This window comes from Giraffa tippelskirchi, chromosome 6, assembly GCF_054371585.1.
Source record: "Giraffa tippelskirchi isolate mGirTip1 chromosome 6, T2T-mGirTip1v1.2.pri, whole genome shotgun sequence".
Lineage (NCBI taxonomy): Eukaryota > Metazoa > Chordata > Mammalia > Artiodactyla > Giraffidae > Giraffa > Giraffa tippelskirchi.
In genome coordinates this window covers 97080548-97105217 of record NC_137280.1, presented here as the reverse complement: position 1 = coordinate 97105217, position 24670 = coordinate 97080548, and the positions used below count along the sequence as shown (strand labels likewise).

Sequence of the window (24670 nt, the reverse complement as noted above, 5' to 3'; positions counted from 1 at the left end):
CCACTGCGACCCCTGACTCATCAGTCTGAGCAGCTGACCTTGTAAGGTGCTCTGGGGTGACCCCTTGTGAGCTTCAGCAGAAAGTGGGCAAAGACTTATTTTCCTCTGTGAGTTGCCCATGAGACCCCCATTTGCTAGAAGTGTTAGACTAGTTCCCCTCCTGTGGCGTGGGCCTCAGACGGGGTTGCTTTGAGGCCTTTCTCTTGGGAAAAATCCTGAGGGGGTCCAGGGGCCATGACCAGAGCCTCTCCGTGTCCATCCTAGGGACCAACATGCCTGCAACCTTTGGCCACCTGGCGGGTGGTTATGATGCCCAGTACTATGGCTACCTATGGAGTGAGGTGTACTCTGCTGACATGTTCCACACGCGCTTCAAGCAGGAGGGCATCCTGAGTGGCAAGGTGAGAGGCCAGCCTGGGCCCCTTTGCCCTGAGAGCTCCTGCCCCCCACGCCCGCAGACGCCCACCCAGACGCTGGGTGTCCTTCCTCCCTGGTGATGCTGAGGGCCCCTTGGAGCCAGCGAGCGGTGTGCGGCCCTCCTCCAGCCCCGCACCCTCTTGGCAGGTTGGCATGGACTACAGAAGCTGCATCCTGAGGCCAGGCGGCTCTGAGGACGCCAGCGTCATGTTGAAGCTCTTCCTGGGTCGTGACCCCAAGCAGGACGCCTTCCTCCTGAGCAAAGGGCTGCAGGTGGAGGGCTGTGAGCCGCCAGCCTGCTGATGACACGGGACTCTGGCCCCCTACCCTGGCGGACCAGGCCGCGTGCTGCCTGCCCAGGTGCCTTAGTGCCCAGTCGGGGCAGGTGGGGGACTCCAGCCCAAGGATGGGGAGGGGGAGGGGCTGCGTGTCCATCCCCCTCCCCCCTGCCCAGTCCCTGTGTCTCCATCGGCCTGCATGGGCTGAAAGGTCTCCACCTGGAGGTGTCTGGAAAGTCTCCTGTCTGGTCAAGACTCCTCTTTGTTGCACTAATGCAGCCCTTTCCTGGGAGTTTTCCTAGTTAAAAACCAGTTCTTTGAAATGCAGCCATTAAAAAAAAAAAGACTCAGTCCTGATCTCTGCCTGCCTCCTTCCCACCACAGGAGCAGTGCTGTGGCCGATTGGTTGTTTTTTGTTTGTTTGGAGTTTTTTGGCCTCACGTTATGGCATGCAGGATCCTAATTCCCCAACCAGGGATCGAACACATGCCCCCTGCGTTTGAAGCACAGAGTATTAACCTCTGGACTGCCAGGGAAGTCCCCGATCCAGTATAGACTGGCGACACAGGGAGTGGGTCTGGCCTGGGATGGGCAGTGGGGCTCTGGGTTCAAGCTTCAGGGTTAGGCTGTCGGGTGAATAGGGCTTCCTGGGAGACCCACCTCAGCCGGGCTGAGCACAGGTGGCCACTGGCCTGCGCACCACTCTCGTCTGCACATCCTGAACTGCCCATGGCATCCCCACTCTTGGGGACCCCTCCATGCCAGAGGGAGTCGGGGGCCCCAGGTTAAAGCAGGCCATGTGGGTCATCTCCCCAGCCACAGGGTTCAGTCCAGACATCGACAGGTAGTCCAGTTGAGGCCGGTGCTGTCAGGCCCATGATTTTTGTTGAAGCAGTTTGGGGAAAGAAATTCTGTTTTCCCCCCAGACTTGGAGAGTGTGAGCTGTCAGGCAGACAAAGCTGTCCTTAGACAGAGGCCACTCAGCACAAAGGAGCCCACGCCATGAGGGCAGGCCTCCCCAGGACCCCATCGTCACTCCACACTTGGCACTTTGAGCCACTGGGTCCCTTCTGCTTAAGTCAGCTTGGGCAGACGTTTGTCACCTGCGAGCCAGAGTGCATCCTTGATCACATCCCAGAGACTCCATCTGAGACGTGGCAGAGCCAAGGCTGGGCCTGGCAGAGTGCCCCACCCTGTAGGAGCCTCCAAGGACCTACCAGGTCCCTTCTTGCTCAGCTCGGGGCTATGGCAGAGAGATGGGGAGAAGAGGAGGTTCTAGTCTAGGGGGATGGAGGGCAGGATCTGCCCAAGACTTCCCGGGCTCCTGGCCTCTGTCGAGTCTCAGAACAAACACCACATTTGGAAGGGTGTGTATGTTAAAAGTACGTGTCTGCTAATTCAGTGTCATGGTAGCAGGAAACAGGGTTAGCTCCAGGCCTGGATGGGCAGGGGGCAAGGGGATGAGTAGCCTTGGCTGCCACCTTCCTGAGATTCAGGTTTGAGTGTGCTCAGACGCTCAGTCACATCTGACTCTTTGTGACCCCATGGACTGTAGCCCGCCAGGCTCCTCTATCTGTGGAAATTCTCCAGGCAAGAATAGTGGAGTGGGTTGCCATGCCCTCCTCCAGGCTCCTCAGCCGTCAATTGTGGCTGCAGAGGCTGTCTGGCCTTAGCAGGAAAGTGAAGAGGGAAGAGTTTAGAGATACCCCAGGGCGTTTCCACCTGCTTCCCTTTGCACCTGTCTCCACGCCCCCTCTCTCCCTCCCTCCCTTCATGCCCCTACTCCAGTGTATCTCCATGTCCTGTTAAAGGAGATGAAGAATTTCCTCCTTAAAAGGGTAGTTTGAGTTGGTTATTCTGTTACTCATAGCTGGAAAGTACAACCAAGCACTTTTGAATATTTTATTGATCACCTAAAGGAATTGACCCAGAGTGATGCATCCAAAGAGGGTCAGAAGTCAGGTTTGATAAAAGCTGCTCCAAACCTTGTATATCTGTTGAGTGAAAGGTAAAGAATGAAAAGACAATTGACATGGTCATTACCAAAACAATACATTTCTTAGGCAGAGGGCATTGGATCTCCCTTCAGTGAATTTCTGCACATAACTTTGATTTAAAAATTCAATGTATTCGAATATATATCTATATATAATTGTATATATATAATTCTTTTTGGCTGTACCATGTGGCATGCAGGATCTTAGTTCCCTGGCCAGGGATCGACCCATGCACCCTTCATTGGAAGCAGAGTCTTAACCACTGAACCGCCAGGGAAGTCCTCCCTAACAGTTTTCTGATGGACTCAATATCCATTTAGAACATAGATACATTTTGTTGTTATTTAGTCCCTAGGTCGGAGAAGGAAATGGCAACCCACTCCAGTATTCTTGCCTGGAGAATCCCAGGGATGGCAGAGCCTGGTGGGCTGCCGTCTATGGGGTCGCACAGAGTCGGACACGACTGAAGTGACGCAGCAGCAGCAGCAGCAGTCCCTAGGTCATGTCCAACTCTTTGGTGACCCCACAGACTGTAGCCCGCCAGGGTCCTCTGTCCATTGGATTTCCCAGGCAAGAATACTAGAGTGGGTTGCCATTTCCTCCTCCAGGGGATCTTCCCAACCCAGGGGTCGAACCCAATCTCCTGCTTGGCAGGCGGGTTCTTTACCACTGAGCCACCAGGAAAGCCCAGATGTATTTTACTACAGGGTAGAACAATTCTTTGGCTTCCCTGGTGGCACTAGTGGTAAAGAACCCACCTGCCTACGCAGGAGATATGAGATGGGTTCAATCCCTAAGTCGGGAAGATCCTCTGAAGGAGGGCATGGCAACCTACTCCAGCATTCTTGCCTGGAGAATCCCTTGGACAGAGGAGCCTGTGGGGTCCTCTGGGGTCCCCATGGGAATCCATGGGGTCACAAAGAGTTGGACATGACAAGCGATTTAGAATGCACGCCCGCAGAACAGTTTTTAATTGGCACCCTGTCTCATTCTGTATCATGTTTCAGCACTTGGACAGCTCCCAGTTCATGGCTGCACTGCCTGTGTATTGTTCCTGTTTGAGAGTTTTGGCTTCTTAAGTCAAGCTGATTTCATTCATGTTCCATGACATTTCAGAAATAGGGAATTCCTGATTAGGGATTAGGTAGGATTAGCTAGGCAGTGCTGAGAACATTCCAAACAAAAAGGAGATCCTAATAATTATAATGATGGGTTGGCAGGAAGTCTTTTTACTGAGCGAATAAAAGAACAATCAGTATAAGATTAAAGAAACATGACACTGCAAGTCCAAGACATTTTATTGGATTGTTGGGGAAGGTTTGGGGTGGTTGGAGACAATGTTTCTGCAGGTGCCTACCTGTTTGATTGGAAATCTCCCTACATGGACGACTGATGTAGTTGAAACAGCAGATGAGTTTCCCTAACTGAGGGATCTTCATGAACCCAGAACCTTAGCTCTAGCTGCACATAGAGTGGGGAATCAGCAAAAGAAGTTTTGTCAATAAACATGCCTTATTAGCAGATGAAGTATCTATGGATTACAGGGATAATGATAGTGGCTCTTAATCTTTGTATCTAGAATGATATATATTTTTAAATATTTATTTGGCTGCACGAGGTCTTATTGCAGCATGCAGGATCTTTTGTTGCAGCATACAGGCTTAGTTGCCCTGTGGCATGTGGGCTTTTAGTTCCCCAACCAGGAATTGAACCTTGATTCCCTGCATTGGAAGACGAACACTCACCCACTGGCCTACCAAGGAAGTCCCTATTATTTTGAATTAAGCAAGGCTTCTCTTGTGGGTCAACTGGCAAAAAAATCTGCCTGCAATGTAAGAGACCTGGGTTTGATCCCTGGGTTGGGAAGATTCCCTGGAGAAGGGAAAGGCTACCCACTCCAGTATTTTGGCCTGGAGAATTCCATGGACTGTATAGTTCATGGGGTTGCAAAGAGTCAGACACGACTGAGCAACTTTCACTTCACATTGGTCAGCAGCATTTCAGCTGCAGGAAGAATAGGACCTTCAGTCCTGAAGGAGGAATCCAGGCAGCACACCTTCCATGTCATGGGCTAAGCCTGGAAAAGTCAGTCTGAAAAAGATGGGCTGAAAAATCGTCCAACACATTGTCTGAGCTCATTCAGGACACTATAACAAATGACCATGGACTTGGTGGTTTCACCAACAATGTGCTTTTCACCATTCTGGAGGTTGCAAGTTTTGTTTTAAGACTATATTACCAACTTATATTAATATATTAACCTTGGTAGTTTTATTATTTAATAGAATACTATTGACATAAATCTAGGGAATTCCTTGGTAGCAGAGTTGGTAAAAAATCTGTCTGCAGTGCAGGAAACCTGGGTTCGATCCTTGGGTCAGGAAGATCCCCTGGAGAAGGAAATGGCAACTCCAGTATTCATGCCTGGAAAACCCCATGGACGAAAGAGCCTGAGAGGCTACAGTCCATGGGGTCACAAGAGTCAGACACAACTTAGTGACTAAACTACCACCACCACAACATAAGTCAAAATATTAATATTACTAATAAACTATCATTAAAACAATAATATTGATATATAGTGGCTTATACATTTACTAATGTGTTAATGAATAATAGCTAATAATAAGTTATTATTGTTTTATTGGCAAATCTATGTCTCAGGCATAGTGCTGAATATACTGAATTTTCACCCTTATTTTTTTTAGGCCGTGTCACGCAGCATGTGGGCTCCAGTCCCCCAACCAGGAATCGAACCTGTGCCCCAGGCAGTGGCAGCCGGGAGTCCACTAGACCGCCACTGGATTTTCTCCCTTAGCGAAGAAATCCGCGCATGCGCCTGAGCTGCTCCAGGAGCGCGCGTGTGCGACTGGGACATGAGGACGTCCTCTGAGACAGGAGGTATCTCAATCCTGCGGAGACACCGCCCGCACAGAGAGGGCGCTGTGACTCAACTCAGCTGCCTCCAGGGGACAAAGACGCAGGATCGCGCCCGGAGCCTTCTGGGACTTGTAGTTCATGGCCTCGTGGTGAGCAAGCGCACTGTCCGTCGTGGGCGCGTGTCCCAGGGCGACAACGGCTGTGTGAGTTAACTGGGGTCGCCGATGGTGGGCGCGGGCAGGCCGGGTGCTGACGGGTCCCCGGGTCACTCTGCACTGAGCGCCTCCTCCGCGGCGGGACTCGGGTAGACTAGGCTTGCGCTGTGGGTTACCTGCACCCACACCGGGGGCCGCAGCTCCCGGGCATCTTTCATCCGGGCCACGCAGACAGGATGCGGCCCCCGAGCCTGGCCCCCGTGCCTGTGCGGGTAGTTAGGCTATCAGGGGTCGGGACGGGGTCTGGGGAGGGGTCCCGAGCGGGAGGTGTGGCCTGGACTGTTACCCTTGGGTTTGCTCCACCTGTCACACTGCAGGCGCAAAGGAGAGTCAGAGAAATCGGGCAGCTTGCACCTACCCTGTGAAACAGTACAGCACCTGCCCTGTGAAAATACCCCTGCACGACAGGTCCGTGGGACAAACTCTGCTGTGAGGTAAATGGAGCTCTCAGAGGCCTAATGTTACAGGGATATGGAGTAAACCGAACGCCCAGACTCCTGCGTGTAGACTCATTGGGCGCTTGGGCAAACCCAAGGGGGAGTTCTCACCTTGGGTGGTTTTGCCCCCTTGGAGGGGTGATACTGGGCAGTGTCTGAGGCCGTCTGTGGTTGTCAGGACCTGGGGGGCTCCTGGCATGGAGGGGATGGAACCAGGGATGCTGCTCCACACCCCACAATGCCCAGGACGATCCAGCCCCAGTGTAGATGTCAAGGAGGAGAGACCCTGGCTTAGCCTTAGCATTGTGATTCCAATGAGAAGCTATGAAGGGTCCACTCCACTGATATCCAAACACCCCTGCTCAGGAAGGAGGTCGCAGCAGAGCATTCTGCCAGTGCCTCCTGTTTCCAGGGGTGGATTGCATTTTTCCCTGCTAGGAAGCCCTCATCAGCCCTTTCTTGTGGAGAAAGGACAGAGTTTCAGTGGTTTGAACCCTGAAAGGTAAGACCCTGAGGCAGGTGCCAGAGGCCTAGGTGAATGAGGGCCAAGCCGTGTCACTGACATCAACCACAAGGGAGGGGGAATCCCTTGAACCACCCAAGGGTGGGAGCGGATTGGTTGAAAGAGCTCTAAAGGGATAAAGGGTCCTGAACTCATTACCATCAGATGCAATTTAAAGTCCTGAGAGCAGATAGATCAAGATGTCACAGGGCTCTGGTCCCCCTGAAGCCTCCAGGGGAGGGTCCTTCCTGCCTCTTCCAGCCTCCTGTGGTGGCCGTCAGTCCTTGGTGTCTCTTGGCTTGTGGCCGCATCACTCCAGTCTCTGCCTCTTTTGTCCCATGACCTCCTCCCTGTGTGTCTCTCTTTTTAAAAAATATTTTTATTTTTCTGGCTGCACTAGGTCTTAATTGAAGCATTCAAGATCTTTAATTGCACATGTGGGATCTAGTTCCCTGACCTGGGATCGAACCCAGGCCCCCTGCATTGAAAGTATGGAGTCTTAGACACTGGATCACCAGGGAAGTCCACATGTCTATTTTTTTCCCCATTAAAAATTTTTATTTATTTATTTTTGTCTGCGCTGGGTCTTCATTGCTATGCATGGGCTTTCTCTAGTTGTAGTGAGTGGTGGCTACTCTTCATTGTGGTATGCAGGCTTCTCATTGTGGTGGATTCTCTTGTTGTGAAGCATGGGCTCTAGGGTGAGTGGGCTTCAGCAGTTGTGGCATGCAGGCTCAGTTGCTCTGAGGCATGTGGGATCCTCCTGGACCAGGGATGGAACCTATGTTCCCTGCATTGGCAGGCAGACTTCCAACCACTGGACCACCAGGGAAGTTTCAGCATTTAAACTCTCAATTGTGGCATGTGGAATCTAGTTCCCTGACCAGGGATCGAACCTGGGCCCCCTACATTGGGAGCAGAGTCTTAACCACTGGACCACTCGGGAAGTCTGTGTGTCTTTTTAAAGACACCAGTCATATTGCATTAGGACACTCTCTACCCCAATATGACCTCAGTTCAGTTCAGTCGCTCAGTCATGTCCGACTCTTTGTGACCCCATGGACTGCAGCATGCCAGGCCTCCCTGTCCATCACCAGCTCCCGAAGCGTACTCAAACTCATGTCCATTAAGTCAGTGATGCCATCCAACCATCTTATCCTCTGTTGTCCCATTCTCCTTTCTCCTTCAATCATTCCCAGCATCAGGGTCTTTTCAAATGAATCAGTTCTTCGCATCAGGTGGCCAAAGTATTGGAGTTTCAGCTTCAGCATCAGTCCTTCCAATGAATATTCAGGACTGATTTCCTTTAGGATGGACTGGTTGGATCTCCTTCCTGTCCAAGGGATTCTCAAGAGTCTTCTCCAACACCACAGTTCAAAAGCATCAATTCTTAAGCGCTCAGCTTTCTTTATAGTCCAACTCTCACATCCATACATGACTATTGGAAAAACCAAAGCTTTGACTAGATGGACCTTTGTTGGCAAAGTAATGTCTCTGTTTTTTAATATGCTGTCTAGATTGGTCATAACTTTTCTTCCAAGGAGCAAGCATCTTTTAATTTCATGGCTGTAGTCACCATTTGCAGTGATTTTGGAGCCCCCCAAAATAAAAAGTCTGTCACTGTTTCCATTGTTTCCCCATCTATTTGCCATGAAGTGATGGGATCCTATGCCATGATCTTAGTTTTCTGAATGTTGAGCTTTAAGCCAACTTTTTCACTCTCTTTCACTTTCATCAAGAGGCTCTTTAGTTCTTTTTTGCTTTCAGCCATAAGGGTGGTGTCATCTGCATATCTGAGGTTATTGATATTTCTCCCAGCAATCTTGATTCCAGCTTGTGCTTCATCCAGCCCAGCATTTCTCATGATGTACTCTGCATATAAGTTAAATACGTAGGGTGACAATACAGTCTTGAGGTACTCCTTTCCCGATTTAGAACCAGTCTATTGTTTTATGTCCAGTTCTAACTGTTGCATTTTGACCTGCATACAGATTTCTCAGGAGGCAGGTCAGGTGGTCTGGAATTCTCATCTCTTTAAGAATTTTCCAGAGTTTGTTGTGATCCACACAGTCAAAGGCTTTGGTATAGTTAATAAAGCAGAAGTAGATGTTTTTCTGGAACTCTCTCACTTTTTTGATGATCCAGCAGATGTTGGCAATTTGATCTCTGGTTCCTCTGCCTTTTCTAAATCCAGCTTGAACATCTGGAAGTTCACGGTTCATGTACTGTTGAAGCCTGGCTTGGAGAATTTTGAGCATTACTTTGCCAACGTGTGAGATGAGTGCAATTGTGTGGTAGTTTGAGCATTCTTTGGGATTGTAATGAAAACTGATCTTTTCCAGTCCTGTGACCACTGTTGAGTTTTCCAAATTTGATGGCATATTGAGTGCAGCACTTTCACAGCATTATCTTTTAGTATTTGAAATAGCTCAACTGGGATTCCATCACCTCCACTAGCTTTGTTCATAGTGATGCTTCCTAAGGCCCATTTGACTTTGCATTCCAGGATGTCTGGCTCTAGGTGGGTGATCACACCATCATGGTTATCTGGGTCATGAAGATCTTTTTTGTATAGTTTTTTTGTGTATTGTTGCCACCTCTTCTTAATATCTTCTGCTTCTGTTAGGTCCATACTATGTCCGTCCTTTATTGTGCCCATCTTTGCTTGAAATGTTCCTTTGGTATCTCTAATTTTTTTGAAGAGATCTATAGTCTTTCCTATTCTATTGTTTTCCTCTATTTCTTTGCATTGATCACTGAGGAAGGCTTTCTTATCTCTCCTTACTATTCTTTGGAACTCTGCATTCAAATGGATATATCTTTCCTTTTCTCCTTTGCCTTTTGCTTCACTTCTTTTCACAGCTACTTGTAAGGCCTCCTCAGACAACCATTTTGCCTTTTTGCATTTCTTTTGCTTGGGGATGGTCTTGATCACTGCCTCCTGTACAATGTCACGAACCTCCATCCATAGTTCTTCAGGCACTCTGTCTATCAGATCTAATCCCTTGAATCTATTTGTCACTTCCACCGTATAATCATAAGGTCCCATTCACAGCTACTGGGGGTCAAGACTTAGAGGACATGATTCAGCCTATGCCAGTCTTATCATCAGCAGGTGTTTCCCCAGGTTAAGTATTGTGTGTCCCAGAGGGGCACCCATCAGCAGATGTTTCCCCAGGGTAAAGTATCATGTGTCCCATCACCTGACACAGCCATGAGGCGTGGTTCAGCATGGTATCCTGCACCCATAGCTCCCACCCCCTACATGGAGGGGGTCAGAGCCAGCTCTCAGGAAAAGAATTTGCATCACATCCCCTCTGGTCCCTCATGGATCTTGTGCCACTATTTTTAGATTTTTAAACTTTTCTATTTTTAAAACTATTATTTATTTACTTACTTATTTTTGGTTGTGGTGAGTCTTCATTGCTGTATATGTGGGCTATCTCTAGTTGTGGTGCACAGGCTTGTCATTGCGGTGGCTTCTCTTGTGGAGCATGGGCTGTAGAGCGTGGGCCTCTGTAGTTGCGGCAGTTGTTTTTCACAGTGGCTACACCATTTTCCATTCCCACTAGCAATGCGTGAGAGTCTCCCATCCTTGGCAACACTCATTATTGTCTTTTTTAATTTATTTTTTAATTGAAGTATGTGTATGCATGCTAAGTCACTTCAGTCCTGTCCCAACTTTTTGCGACCCTATGGATCATAGCTCACCAGGCTCCTCTGCCCATGGGATTCTCCAGGCAAGAATACTAAAATGGGTTACCATGCCCTCCTCCAGGGGATTTTCCTGACCCAGGTATCGAACCCATGTCTCTTACATCTCTTGCAGGAAGGAAGGACCCTCACCTGGAGCCTTCGGAGGGGATGGGTCCTGCCGCATCTGAATTTCGGACTTCTCACCTCCTGGAAAGGAAATAAATTTGTGATGTTTTAAGCCTCCCAGTTGTGTGGTCATTTGTCACAGCACCCTGGGAAGCTAGTACAGAGTGTTTCACAGTAGAACTTGTGTGCTTCCAAGACCTGGTATCTTCTGGTATCTTCATCCAGAAAATGGAGCCACTGGGACTTCCCTGGTGGTCCAGTGGTTAGGACTCTGAGTTTACACTGCAGGGGGCAGGGTTTTGATCCCTGGTCAGGGAACTAGGATCCCACATGCTGCGTGCCATACAGCACAGCTAAGAAAATAAATAAAACCCACAGAAAATGGAGCCATTAAGACCCCTGGCTTGTCCTGGTGAAACCGATTGGTGTCATTTCAGGGGGGCTCTGAAGAACTCCGGTACCACTGAAACATACTGAAACATACAGAGAAAAATTCAGCAAGAGCAAAGTGATAGATAAGTGATTAATTAGAATAGGTTGCTTGTGAGGCTTACAAGCGGGCTCATGAGAAATGCTGAGAACTTAGTGGGCTGCAGTTTTAAAATGAGGAGGGGAAGAAGACTTTCTTTGTCTTTCTTGAGTAGACGTCATGCTTCCATCATCATCATCTCCTCCAGGTTGAGCAGGGGAGTTTTCTTGTCCCTGTGTGGTCAAGCTAGGTCTACAAATGATTGTTTTTCATGTGTGCAGAGAGCATGTCGTAGGGATCATTAACTTACTGAGCTCGCTGGTCAGAATGTGGGGCTCATGCCACCATTGTTTTATTGTTTGGGGGCATGTCTCGTGCTTCTGGTTACATGGTTTTGTTGTTAAGAAGGCCTAATTGGTTTTGTAGCTAAGCAAACCTGCTTTCTTGAGTAATCATTAACCTACAGGGGTCTCCCATGTTTTTGTACTTCCAATCCCCTAGTGGGATTAATATTTGATCACCTACTTTGTCCCTTCATTCTGTCCCTATCACTGGCTTCCATGACTCTCCTCTGTGTGTATATGTGACCTCAAGTGGTGGAGGGGACTCTGGGGTCCAGGACAGGCCACATCCAGTCTTCACTCTGCATTTCCCTCTCCCAGCCCTGCCTGCCCAGGAACCTGCTTTTGCCCAGGAAGGACAGGATGGCTGCTGAGTGCCTGCTCCCCTGGCCCCAGGTGAGTGGGGCTTCCTCTCCCCTGAAAGTCACCCAGTATGTCCAGAGGGAACATACTTGTCAGACATGGAGTGCCCTTGCCTTGTGGGAAAGGAGAATTTGTCATGAGTGTCTGGGTGTAGGCATTCAGGTGGCTCTTATGTATAAGGAGGAGGTCCCTTATCCCTGCAGGAGGACTGTGCCTCCTTCCAGGGCTCTGAGCATCTCTGAAGACCCTGAAGTTTCTCCCATAGAGCAGGGAGGGGTGTCCCAAGGCACCGTCCTCTTTAAAATGCACACATATGTATTTTTTTACACTGTAGTGAAATAGGGCAGGGACGCCTGACATGCTGCAATCCATGGAGTGGCAAAGATTCGGACGTGACTGAGCGACTAACACCTTCACTTTACTTTCTCTGGACATTGGTTGGGAGGGCTCCATTCTTGAGCTGACCCATCATGATATTTTAGGAGGTGGTGACCTTCAAGGATGTGGCCGTGGACTTCTCCCTGGAGGAATGGGAGCTGCTGGACCTTGGTCAGAGGAAGCTCTACAGAGATGTGATGCTAGAGACCTGTGGGAACCTGGCCTCTGTGGGTAAGACCAGCTGGTCCTTCTGTGTCTGTTAAGTCATGTTTGTTTAGCATCTAAACCATGCACATCAGGAACTATGCTAGGAAGTAGGGATTTACTGGCAAATGAGACATGCATGGTTCCTGCCCTTGTGGTGTCTCCTGTACAGCAAATGGTCCGATTCCTTAAGTATATGGCAGCCCGTGCCACTGTAGAAATGCATCTTAGCTGAGGTGTCGATAACATCTCTTGTTCCACTACCTGGAAAGCCCTTAAAAAATTTATGGACATTGTAATAAGTATAAAGCAATATCCATTGTGGTTTTGATTTGTGTTTTCCTAATGACTAGTGATATTGAGTATCTCTTCATGTGCTTACTGGGCCATTTGTATCTCTGAGGAAGTATATGATCATTTTTTAAATTAGGAAAATAAAATCTTTAGTTTGGTCTTTGTGTTACCTCTCCCGTGTCTCTTTCAGAAGCCTTGAGGAACCAGAGACCCAATTCAGGCTTTGAGGATGGCACCATATGCCTAGCATCAGGCTCTCAAGTCACCACTCTTTCTCTGTGGACGGCATATTCACTCTTTCAACCAGTGGTATCTTTCCACTTGGAGCAAGGAGAAGCCATGTGGATGGCAGGGAAAGGAACTCTGCCAGCTTCACGTTCAGGTGAGAAGCAGGCAGATATGGGCCACTGGGATGGGACAGCATCTGGGGACTCCTGGTCAGAGGTCCCTCCACAGAGGGCCTAATTGTCTAAGTAGAAGGCTGAGGTCCTTGGCTGTTCCTTCCCACGTGCCTTTAGTTTATCCCCCAGCAACCTTCTGCCGTGAACTACCTTCCACTAACCCTCTTTAGGTGCAGAGAAAAACATCCCTTTTCTTTCTGGAAGCCATTCTACCTGTGTTTCCTCTTTCATCTCTTGCCTCTCTGCTTTCTTGAAAATTCTTTCCACTGCCATTCTTTTTTTTTTCCTCCTCACTCTGATTTTTTTTTTTTTTAATTTTATTGGAGTCTAGTTTATGTATGTTTTGTGTTAGTTTCAGGAGTACAGCAAAGTGTTTCAGTTATACATATACATGTATCTATTCTTTTTCAGATTCGTTTCCCATATAGGTTATTATAGAATATTGAGTAGTGTTCCCTGAGCTATACAGTAGGTCTTTGTTAGTTATCTATTTTATATATAGTATTGTATATATGTCATTCCTAATCTCCCAATTTATCCCTCCTCCACACCTTTTCCCTCATAACCATAAGTTTGTTTTTTCCATCTGTGACTCTATTTCTGTTTTGTAAATAATTTCATTTCTACCATTTTTTTAGATTGCACATAAGAGCGATATCACATATTTGTCTTTCTCTGACTTACTTCACTCAGTATGACAATCTTCAGGTTCATCCACGTGGCTACAAATGGCATTATTTCATCCTTTTTTATGGATGAGTGATATTCCAGTGTATATATGTACAACATCTTTATCTATTCATCTGTTGATGAGCAATTTAGGTTGTTTGTATGTCTTGGCTATTGTGAATAGTGCTGCTGTGAACATTGGGGTGCATGTATCTTTTCAAACTATGGTTTTCTCCAGGTAAATGCCCAGGAGTGGGATTGCTGGGTCATATGGTAGCTCTATTTTCAATTGTTTAAGGAACCTTCTTACTGTTCTCCATAGTAGATGCACCAATTTACATTCCCACCAACAGTGTAGGAGGGTTCCCGTTTCTTCACACCCTCTCCAGCATTTATTATCTGTAGATTTTTTTTGATGATGGCCATTCTGACTGATGTGAGCTGGTACCTCATCATAGTTTTGATTTGCATTTCTCTAATAATTAGTGATGTTGAGCATAATTTTTTTGGGGGGGAGGGGGGCATGCTGCACAACTTGCAAGACCTTAGTTCCCTGACCAGAGATTGTACCCAGGCCTTTGGCAGTGAGAGCATTAAGTCCCAACCATTGAACTGCCAGAGAATTCACAATGTTGAGCATCTTTTCATGTACTTTTTGCCATATGTCTTTCTTGTTCCCTCTGCAATCTTATTCCCCTTTCTTTCCACATTTACTTTTTGCTCCACAAGCATACTGATCCATCTTTCCTTCACCTTGCCTTCCTCCATGTTAAAAGCTGATGTTTGAACATGAATCCACAGGTCCCTCATATATGTTGGAAATGCTTTTTTTGTTGTTGTTGAAAATAATTTTGTCCTACTATTCTTAAGTTAGAACTTTCTTCTCCCTACCCCCCACCCAACCCTCAATTTATTTCAGATTGGGAGACTAAACTGAGAATCCAACAGTCAGTTTACAAGAAGGTGGTTTTGGAGGAAGAACCACTTGAGGGTATGAATATTATAAAGCTCCCCAGACAGGACTGGGGTTATGCTGAATCTGAGGGGAACTGTGAAGACTCCCAGAGGCTTTTGAGGCAAATGGGGTACCCCCAGATAGAAGCATTTTCTCAAGAGAAGGCTATTGACTGGTATGAATTTGGGGAAAACTGTAACCTGAGTTCAGACCTTGTTTTATCACGAGATTCTATAGGAAGACATTTTTATGACTATGACTTAGCTATTGCAAGTTTGGTATCTGATCCATTCTTAAACCATCATCAGATGGGATATCCAGACCAGAGACCTTGTAAAAGTATTAAATGTGGAAAAGATCTCGGCCAAAATATTCACCTTATTCCACATGAAAGAACTCAAATGGGGGAGAGAATTTCTGCATATGCAGAAAGTGGGAAATCATTTAATCATGGTATGGCAATTACCATACAAAAGAGAATCAATACAGTGGAGAAACCCTATGAATGTCACCAGTGTGGGAAAGTATTTAACCGGAGGCATTCCCTGAGTGAGCATCAGAGAATCCACACAGGAGAGAGACCATTTGAGTGTCAGGGATGTGGGAGAGCCTTTACACACAGCTCAACCCTCACTCGGCATTTGAGAACTCATACTGGAGAGAAGCCTTATGCATGCCATGAATGTGGGAAAGCCTTCAACAGGATTTCATCTCTTACCCAACATCAGAGGATCCACACAGGGGAAAAGCCCTATCAATGTGAAGACTGTGGGAAATCCTTCTGCCAGAGTTCTTACCTGATCTTGCACAAGAGAACGCACACAGGCGAGAAACCCTATGAGTGTAATGAATGTGGAAAAGCCTTCAGTGACCGTTCATCTCTCAACCAACATGAACGAACTCACACTGGCAAGAACCCTTATGAGTGTAATAAGTGTGGAAGGGCCTTCAGCCAGAGGTCTTCCCTGGTTCGGCATGAGAGAACCCACACTGGAGAGAAGCCATATCTCTGTAATGAATGTGGAAAAGCCTTCAGCCAGAGCTCCTCCCTTATCACACACCAGAAAACTCACAATAGTCAGAAAACCTATAAAATAATTGATTGTGGGAAAGCTTTCTACCAGAGCAGCCACCTTGTTGGATTTTAGAGCTTGCTTGCTGCTTTGTGATGTACTGTTTAGCACTCTACCCTGTAGGTATGTTCAGACTTTGACCCTCTGATGTACTGTTTGTGAAGAAGTAGGCTTAGTCCTCATTCTTGAAGGAAAGCACTGAAGTCCAGATCTGAGAAGGGACCTTATAAGGGGGAGAAATTTCCATTAAACTATGCCCAACAAGTGCCACCCTCTTGGAAAAGATCAGTAAATGGATTTGGAATTTGCTGAGAATTACCATATTAATTTAGTTGTTCAAACAAAGGATATTATGTTTCAACTTTTTGTTTCAATAATCTGTTTTAATATTTTGCTTAATCATTTTGCCTTTCTTGGTCACTTAGCTAGGTCCTGACTTGTCTCACACACTACTATAGCAATGCAGAGTGTATGCTAAGATAGAAAATGCTACCATAATTGAAAAGGACACATGTACCTCAATGTTCATTGCAGCACTATTTACAGTAACTAAGACATGGCACTCACCTAGATGTCCATCAACAGATGAATGGATAAAGAAGTTGTGCTACATATACACAATGGAATATTACTCAGCCATAAAAAGGAACACATTTGACTCAGTTCTAATAAGGTGGATCAACCTAGAGCCTATTATACAGAGTGAAGTAAGTCAGAAAAACAAATATCATATATAAATGCATATATATGCAATCTAGAAAAATGGTACTGATGAACCTATCTGCAGGACAACAATAGAGACACAGACATAGAAAACAGACTTTGGACATAGGAGTGGAAGGAGAGGGTGGGACGAATTGAGAGAGTAGCATTGAAACATATACATTACCATATGTAAAATTAGATAGCCAGCGGGAATTTACTATATGATGTAGGGAGCTCAAATCCAGTGCTCTATGACAACCTAAAGGGATGGGATGGAGTGGGGGGTGGGAGGAAAGTTCAAGAGGGAGGGGACATATGTACACCTATGACTGATCCATGTTGGTATGAGGCAGAAGCCAACACAATAAGGTAAAGCAATTATCCTCCAATTAAAAATAAATTTAAATAAAAATAAATATTCAAGTAGAAAAAGAAAGAAAATACTTTGGATGCAAGGTGAAAGGAAAGAATGCAAAGTAGTATGTGTAATTCTATCCAGTGAAGTCAAAATGTATACATACATGGGAAAAGGCCTAACAGTGATGTGGAGAAATGAATTGAGTTTTATTTGTTAGGGTCGTGTGATTATGTGTGATTTCCTGCCTCTGACATTTCATTTTGTATTGCTAGAATCATTTTGACAATAAGAAAAAAGCAAACGACTCCAAGGGTTATTGAGTTTCAGTGATCAGTTGGAGGCGGACTATGGATACCAAGATGTCAATACAATGAAGTAGGTCTTGGGACACAGAAGTGAAGTGACCTTTGGTGGCCTGAGGGGAAAGTCCCAACTGTGAGATCTACTTTCCAGAGTGTGAATATGCATCACCCTCATCATTAACATTTATTGGGTCCTTACTATATTCCCAGCACCACTCGAACTCCTGCATGTGTTCTCTCATTTTATCTTCTCAAAAACAGTGTGAGATAGTAACTTTTCATATCCTCTTATTACAAAAGGAGAAACAGAAATAAGGTACCCTACCCAAACTCACCCAACTAGCAAGTAGTGGGATCTGGATTTGAACTTGAGCTGGCTATACCAGGCCAATGTTGTATTTGAAAGGAGGGATGCAAGGGAGCTGTCTTTTCCCAAATTGTCCCTTAAAAAAAATCACTGAAATGTCATGTGACTCTTCTTCTTTCCCTGGAACTAGCAAGGGAGACTATGAGGGAGATCTCCAGTCAGCTCTTCTCCCACCTGAGTTGGACCTGATCATGTGAATATTATTGCCTTTCCCTAAAGTAAAGCTCCTCTGTCTGGGGTCTGTGTAGACCCAACTTGGTTGATGGATATGTTTAAGGGCTCTGTGAACAAAAGTGAAAGTGAAAGTTGCTCAGTTGTGTCTGACTCTTTGCAACCCCATGGACTATACAGCCCATGGAATTCTCCTGGCCATTCCCTTCTCCAGTGGACCACATTTTGTCAGAACTCACCACCATGACCTGTCCGTCTTGGGTGGCCCTACACGGCATGGCTTGGTTTCATTGAGTCAGACAAGGCTGTGGTCCATGTGATTAGACTGGTTAGTTTTCTGTGATTGTGGTTTCAGCCTGTCTGCCCTCTGATGCCTTCTCTTAGCACCTACCATCTTACTGGGGTTTCTCTTACCTTGGATGTGGGGTATCTCTTCATGCCGCTCCAGCAAAGCACAGCCACTGGTCCTTAACTTGGATGTGGGGTATCTCTTCACGGCTGCTCCAGCAAAGCGCAGCTGCTGCTCCTTACCTTGGACGTGGGGTATCTCCCATGGCCACCACTATTGACCTTGGACATGGGGTATCTCCTCTTAGCTGCTCACTGCTCCAGCACTGAACAGCTGCTGCTTGCCACTCCATGTATATGTAGGTATACATATATCCCCTCCTTCTTGAACCTCCCTCCCACTCCCAACGCCCCTCTCCCCATGTCTACTCCTTTGAATTTCCAAAACTTATTGAGGCATGCTGTGTGCCTTACCAAGTGGCCAACTTGTAGAAGTATTTAATAGATCTTGAGGAGCTGTATGCAGTTTTTATGATTTGGATCCTGGCATCTTTATTACATCACCCTTGTTAATCAATGTTTCTCAAACTTCTTGTCAGGAGGTTCAGATTTAATAAGTGGGAGTTGGAGCCCAGTAATGTGCATTTTTAACTACCACACCAGTTGGTTTCACTGATGCTCCTTCTTTTTCAGAGACACTTAGAGAAACACTGCTTATCCTTAATTATCCTCAGATTGTTGATTGAAAGATCATGAGCTCAAGATAATTAACTTACTGTGACCTATTGCTATTGTGCTTAATTTCCCTTGGTATTTTCTGTTGTTTTTCTTCTTTTTTGTCCTGTTTTTTATTTATTTATTTTTGTTTTCTTTTACTTGGGATAAATAATTCATGACAGGTCTTCACTGTGAATTATACCCTTTATCATGTTGAAGTGATCTCTTTGTCTGCTTTAATTAATAGCACCCCCCCCTGCTTTTTAGACAAAATTAATCCGTTAATTTTTCACTTCCTTGAATTCCCACTTTTAAAATCCCATTTCCTTCAATTTTAGCATAAAATTGTAATTTGTTCTAAGATTCTTCTCTTAGTGGATATATTTATGCCAATCACTGCTATAATAGATGTTATTGGCTTTAATTCTCCTAATATGTTTTGTCATTTCCCTTCTTCTGACACTTTTTTTCCTTTCTGTCTTTTACTCTGTTGTCTGTACTGGTGGATTTATTTCTTTTCTGATCGTTTATTAAAATTGCTTTCATATCTTTTGGCACTTTAAAAAATTGGACTAAACATTATAATTAAACTCATATTGTAATTTATCAACATTAAGCAGTTTTTGAAGGATGTAAAAGTCAAGTTGTAGAGTATGTATAATATAGTGACTTTTAAAAAAGTATTTATTTGGCTGCACTGGGTTTTAATTGCAGCATGAGGGATCTCTGATCTTCGTCATGGCATACAGGCTCTTTAGTTGTGGCATATGAACTCTTATTTGCAGCCTGTGGGATCTTAGTTCCCCAATCAGGAATCGAACCCAGGCCTCCTGTATTGGAAGTGCAGAGTCTTAGCCACTGGGCTACCAGGGAAGTCCAGTATAATGGTATTTTAATGAAATTTGAAAATGTTATATATAGTGAATGGATCTATGTGTATGGCATGGCAATAATAAACACCAAATTTGTGATGATGATTTTTCCTGGGAAGAAACAGAGGGTAATTGGGTCCGGGAGGTAATACACAGGGCATTTGAACTCTATCTGCAATGTTTTCTTTCTTTCAAGAAAGCTGATAGAAGGAGTTCCCTGGTGGTCCAGTGGTTACGACTCCATGCTTTCACTGCTAAGGGCTGGGATTCAGTCCCTGGTCAGGGAACTAAGATCTTGCAAGTTACAGGGTGTGGTGCAAAAAAAAAAAAAAAATCTAATAGAACATGTGGTAAGTGTGTAGGATTTAATAGAGCTTAGCAGGAGATACATAAGTATTCAAGACATTATTCCCTGCCTATGCTGTATGATTCCATGCTCAATCGTGTCTGATTCTTTGCGATCCCATGGACTATAGCCCACCAGGCTCCTCTGTCCATGGGATTCTCCAGGCAAGAATACTGGAGTGGATTGCCACTTCCTTCTCCATTGTATTACTGAAATGTTTCACAATAGGTTTTAAATGCTCCCCCTTCCCTCTATGTTGTGGTTATTATTAATATGTGCCTCCATGAGGAATGCAGAAATCAACTATGGATACTTATGGTTTGGGATAAAATTTCTAGTCAGAACATCATCTCTGCAAAAAATGCTACATTTCAAGAACAAATATGCAGAGATGTTCTCTGCACACTGGTCCCATGACTCAGAGGTACTGTAATGTTAGCAGAGCCACGTTGAAGGAGCACATGGAAGGTTCAAAACTACCTCAGGAAAGATAAACTTGGAAGAGGAGTTATTTGTGCCATTTACTAAGCTACTGTCTCTCCTTCAGACCCATGCTATGAGTTACCTGTTGCTGCTGTAACAAATTATCACATAGTTAGTGATTTAAAACAGCCAGTTTATTCTTATCACAGTTCTGGAGGTCAGAAGTCCAAATTCAAAGCGCCAGCAGGGCTGTCCCTCCAGAGGCTCCAGGGGAGCACTGGCTCCTGCATTTTCCAGCTTCTAGAGGCACTGCATCCCTGGCTCACGGCCGGCCCTTCCCTCCATCCTCATAGCCAGCAGCGCAGCATCTCCTGTCTCTCTCTGCCTCTGACCATCCCCCTCCCTCTTATAAAGACCCTGTGATGACACTGGTGCCCCCTGGGGAATCCAGGGTCATCCCCGTCTCAGGGACCTTAACATAATTTTTCCTGCAAATTTACAACCTAAGGTGACATTCACAAGTCCTGGTGGTTAGGATGTGGACATCTTCGGGGACCTTTATTCTGCTGGTTGCACCTACCCTTTGATGAAAGAGGAAAGTGAAAAAAGCTGATTCAAAACTCAACGTTCAAAAAGTAAGATCACAGCATCTGGTCCCATCACTTCATGGCATTAAATGGGGAAACAATGAAAACAGTGACAGACTTTATTTTCTTGGGCTCCAAAATCACTGCAGATGGTGACTGCAGCCACAAAATTAAGATGCTTACTCCTTGGAAGGAAACCTATGATAAACCTAGACAGCATATATAATAAAGCAGAGACATCACTTTGCAGACCAAGATCCTTAGTCAAAGCTATGGTTTTTCCAGTAGTCATGTACAGATGTGAGAGGTGGACCATAAAGAAGGCTGAGTGCCAAAGAACTGATGCTTCTGAATTGTGGTGCTGAAGAAGGCCCTTGAGAGTTCCTTGGACTGCAAGATCAAACCAGTCTATCCTAAAGGAAATCAAGCTTGAATATTCATTGGAAGGACAGATGCTGAAGCTGAAGCTCCAATACTTGGGCCACCTGATGAGAAGAGCTGACCCACTGGAAAAGACCCTGATGCTGGGAAAGATTGAGGGCAGGAGGAGAAAAGGAAGACAGAGGATGAGATGGTTGGATGGCATCACCAACTCAATGGATATGAGTTTGAGCGAACTCTGGGAGATAGTGAAGGACAGGGAAGCCTGGCATGCTGCAGTGCATGGGGTCGCAGAGTCGGATACAACTTAGCTGAACACCAAGAGCCCTTCAATTTTTAGCTTTGTGATGTGGGTGGAAACACTGCGAAGCTGGTTCTGCTTTGCCAGCAGCTTCTGACAACTGGAGGGAGGGTGGAAGGCTGGAGACGGGAGAGGGATTTGTCTACACTGCCCCTTTCACTTCCTGCATGTTTGAGGAATAATATCCCAGCGTGGCCTGAATATAGCTTGCATCACCCCTCCTTTTCCTCAGATGACCACACCTGTTACTTTTCTCTCTTGTGACAATGGGTGTTTTGTGAAGCATTCAGAAGACAGCCTCGTTTTTTACCTTAACATGAAATGGCATATTTGTTATGTGTGATGCTCACAGAATACATCTCTGAACATGTTATGGCAAACAAACAGGAGTGCTTGAGGAGGGTCATGCCATCACCCAATCTTAAGTTCATGCGTGCTTAGTCATGTCCGACTCTTTGTGACTCGTGGACTGTAGCCCACCAGGCCCCCTAATACTGGAGTGGGTAGCCATTCCCTTCTCCAGGGGATCTTCCCCACCCAGGGATAGAAGCTCTGTCTCTTACATTGGCAGAAGGATCCTTTACCACTTGAGCCCATTGGGAGGTAGGCTTCTAAATTTATGCCTATTTACTGAAACTCAGCATGCATCATTAATCCATATTTTTAAAAGCATATATTTGTAATAGTTTATAAATTCAGTATTTTTGCCTTGAAGCTTTTTTATACGTTAATTTTCTTAACACTCATTTTTATGAAAGCGTCTAAAACCTTTTTGAAAACCCTATAAAAAGGAATTTTAATTGTATTTATTTTTTGGCCATGCTGTGACTTACAGGGTTTTTAGTTTCTCAACCAGGGAATGAATATGGGCTGGTGGCAGTGAGAGCGCAGTCCTAACTACTGGGCCACCAGGGAATTCCCTAAAAAGGAATTTTAAAAATTCTGTCTGTAAATTAAATGACAAGCAATATCAGAGTTTGGACATACACTTAACATCAAATGAGAATGTTTTCTGAAAGAAGCAGGCATATTAAATGCATTAGATGTTTAGCACCCATCTAGTAAGTTTATTAAGAGTTTTCAGTTCCATCACAAATTTATATAAGCATTTTTGGTTGTTGTTTTATATCAGTTAAGGTAGGAATTCAATTGCCTCAGGGATATCATAGCCTTAAAAAACCTTTAAAAAAAATATTGAGGCAAAAAACACGTGGATTTCCCTGGTGGCTCAGCAATAAAGAATCAGCCTGCAATGCACGAGACAAGGGTTTGATCCCTGGGTCAGGAAGAGCCCCTGGAGGAGGAAATGACAACCCACTTCAGTATTCTTGCAGGGACAACCCCATGGACAGAGGAGCCTGGTGAGCTATAGTCCATAGGGTCCCAAAGAGTTCGACAGGACTGAGCAACTGAGCATGCAGGAGGCAAAACACACATAACATGAAATTTACCATCTTAACCATTTTTAAATGTCAGCTTCTAACAGAATTGTGTCTCACAGATAGCACATTGAGGTCCAAACAGAGCCAACCCTTCATTCTTAAACACCTGCACTCTAAGGTTGCTACTGCTGCTGCTAAGTTGCTTCAGTCATGTCCGACTCTGTGCGACCCCATAGATGGCAGCCCACCAGGCCCCCCCGTCCCTGGGATTCTCCAGGCAAGAATACTGGAGTGGGTTGTCATTTCCTTCTCCAATGCATGAAAGTGAAAAGTGAAAGTGAATTCGCTCAGTCGTGTCCAACTCCTACCCACCCCATGGACTGCAGCCTACCAGGCTCCTCCGTCCATGGGGTTTTCCAGGCAAGAGCACTCTAAGGTTACTTTATGGATATTTATTATAATTATTTATGGCTGCATTTAACAAACTTTTCATTCTGTTTGATGCTATTTACACTACTGTTGTATAAAGGAAGCTAATGACAGGAAAAGTCCCACCAATAAATAAATAATCTTCATTTAATTGTGATTTACCTTAAGAACTGTGTGATGATCCACTCTTCCTGAGAAGATTCAAAGGCCAACATGCTTTTTCGATGGCTCTGATACTTTTTTTTTTTTCACTGCTCGGCATGATTTTTATTTTTTTATTTTATTTTATTTATTTATTTTTTTAATAAATTTATTTATTTTAGTTGGGGGCTAATTACTTTACAATATTGTAATAGTTTTTGCCATACATTGACATGAATCAGCCATGGGTTTACATGTGTTCCCCTTCCTGGACCCCCCACCCACATCCCTCCCCATCCCATCCCTCTGGGTCATCCCATTGCCCCGGCCCTGAGCCCTTGTCTCATGCATCGAACATGGAATGGTGTTCTGTTTCACATATGATAATATACATGTTTCAATGCTATTCTCCCAGAACGTCCCACCCTCACCTTCTCCCTCAGAGTCCATAAAATTGTTCCATGCATCTGTGTCTCTTATTCTGACTCGCATATAGGGTTATCGTTACCATCTTTCAAATTCCATATGTATGCATTAGTATACTGTATTGTTGTTTTTCTTTCTGGCTTACTTCACTCTGTATAATGGGCTCCAGTTTCATCCATCTCAGTAGAACCGATTCAAATGTATTTTTTTTAATGGCTGAGTAATATTCCATTGTGTATATGTACCACAGCTTCCTTATCCACTCGTCTGCTGATGGACATCTTGGTTGCTTCCATGTCCTGGCTATTGTAAACAGTGCTGCGATGAACTGGCTCTGATACTTAAGGGTCGCCAAGAGGCTAGGAATGAAAAGTGTTTCTAACGATTAAAAAAAAAAAGGTGGTATTAAGTACATTCACACTATTATACAATACTACACCCTTTTCATTTTCAAAATTCTCTGGGAATATTCTAAAAACCCCATCAAACATAAATTTCCCTGCAGTGCCAAATGCACAGCTGAGGACCGTGATGTCTCACACCTGCGGATATGCTGAGATCAGTCCTGCACGGAGATGGGGCCTGGAAGTCTGACCTCCAACGGGGGACAGTGCCTAGGTTGCTGACCTCAAGGCCCAGTAGTGAGGACGGGGACGAAGGGCGGGGCCTCCGCGTGTCAAAAGTCACACGTCAAAATCAAGCAAGACCCCCACTTGCAGAGTGTGATGTTATTTTACACTGAGCGTCTTTGTTCTTAAATAAAAGGCATGTTTCCATGG

At 45.4% G+C, this 24670-nt stretch overlaps 2 protein-coding genes and 1 long non-coding RNA gene across 19 annotated transcripts in view; 2 read left to right on the top strand and 1 right to left on the bottom strand.

Moving 5' to 3' along the window:
- The window catches only part of THOP1 (thimet oligopeptidase 1), a 19414-nt gene extending 13415 nt beyond the window's left edge, over positions 1 to 5999 (top strand). For 2 of the 3 annotated variants that reach the window (XM_081499885.1, XM_081499884.1), the window contains exons 12-13: positions 265 to 401; positions 565 to 1045. In XM_081499885.1, the coding sequence (XP_081356011.1) occupies positions 265 to 401; positions 565 to 720 (293 nt within the window). In that variant the 3' untranslated portion in view covers positions 721 to 1045. Of the gene's footprint in view, positions 1 to 264; positions 402 to 564; positions 1046 to 5400 lie in introns of those variants that run through there. The other variant, XR_014056598.1, reaches the window with a different exon arrangement.
- On the top strand, positions 5719 to 24670 carry ZNF554 (zinc finger protein 554). 15 transcript variants are annotated; one of them, XM_081499917.1, is made up of 7 exons: positions 5719 to 5775; positions 6105 to 6221; positions 11680 to 11754; positions 12204 to 12330; positions 12791 to 12979; positions 14587 to 14658; positions 24397 to 24670. In XM_081499917.1, the coding sequence occupies exons 3-7, from the start codon at positions 11722 to 11724 to the stop codon at positions 24483 to 24485; spliced, it is 510 nt and encodes a 169-aa protein (XP_081356043.1). In that variant the 5' UTR covers positions 5719 to 5775; positions 6105 to 6221; positions 11680 to 11721; the 3' UTR covers positions 24486 to 24670. The 15 variants fall into 15 exon arrangements, with proteins under 15 accessions (XP_081356043.1, XP_081356042.1, XP_081356041.1 ...); XM_081499916.1 differs by having other exon boundaries at positions 12788 to 12979; XM_081499915.1 differs by having other exon boundaries at positions 5719 to 5993; positions 12788 to 12979.
- On the bottom strand, positions 6105 to 10637 carry LOC145510001 (uncharacterized). Its single transcript, XR_014056601.1, has 2 exons — positions 10567 to 10637; positions 6105 to 6231 (listed from the first exon to the last, which is right to left on the bottom strand). It is a non-coding gene; the product is annotated as an uncharacterized LOC145510001 (long non-coding RNA).

What these genes read in the sequence shown, in the direction of transcription:
- ZNF554 (XM_081499909.1), top strand. Translation starts at nt 11,722, where the DNA reads ATGGCTGCTGAGTGCCTGCTCCCCTGGCCCCAG. An exon ending in GCCTGCTCCCCTGGCCCCAG is followed by an intron (nt 11,755 to 12,203) that starts GTGAGTGGGGCT and finishes ATGATATTTTAG; the next exon opens with GAGGTGGTGACCTTCAAGGA. An exon ending in TCTGCCAGCTTCACGTTCAG is followed by an intron (nt 12,980 to 14,586) that starts GTGAGAAGCAGG and finishes AATTTATTTCAG; the next exon opens with ATTGGGAGACTAAACTGAGA.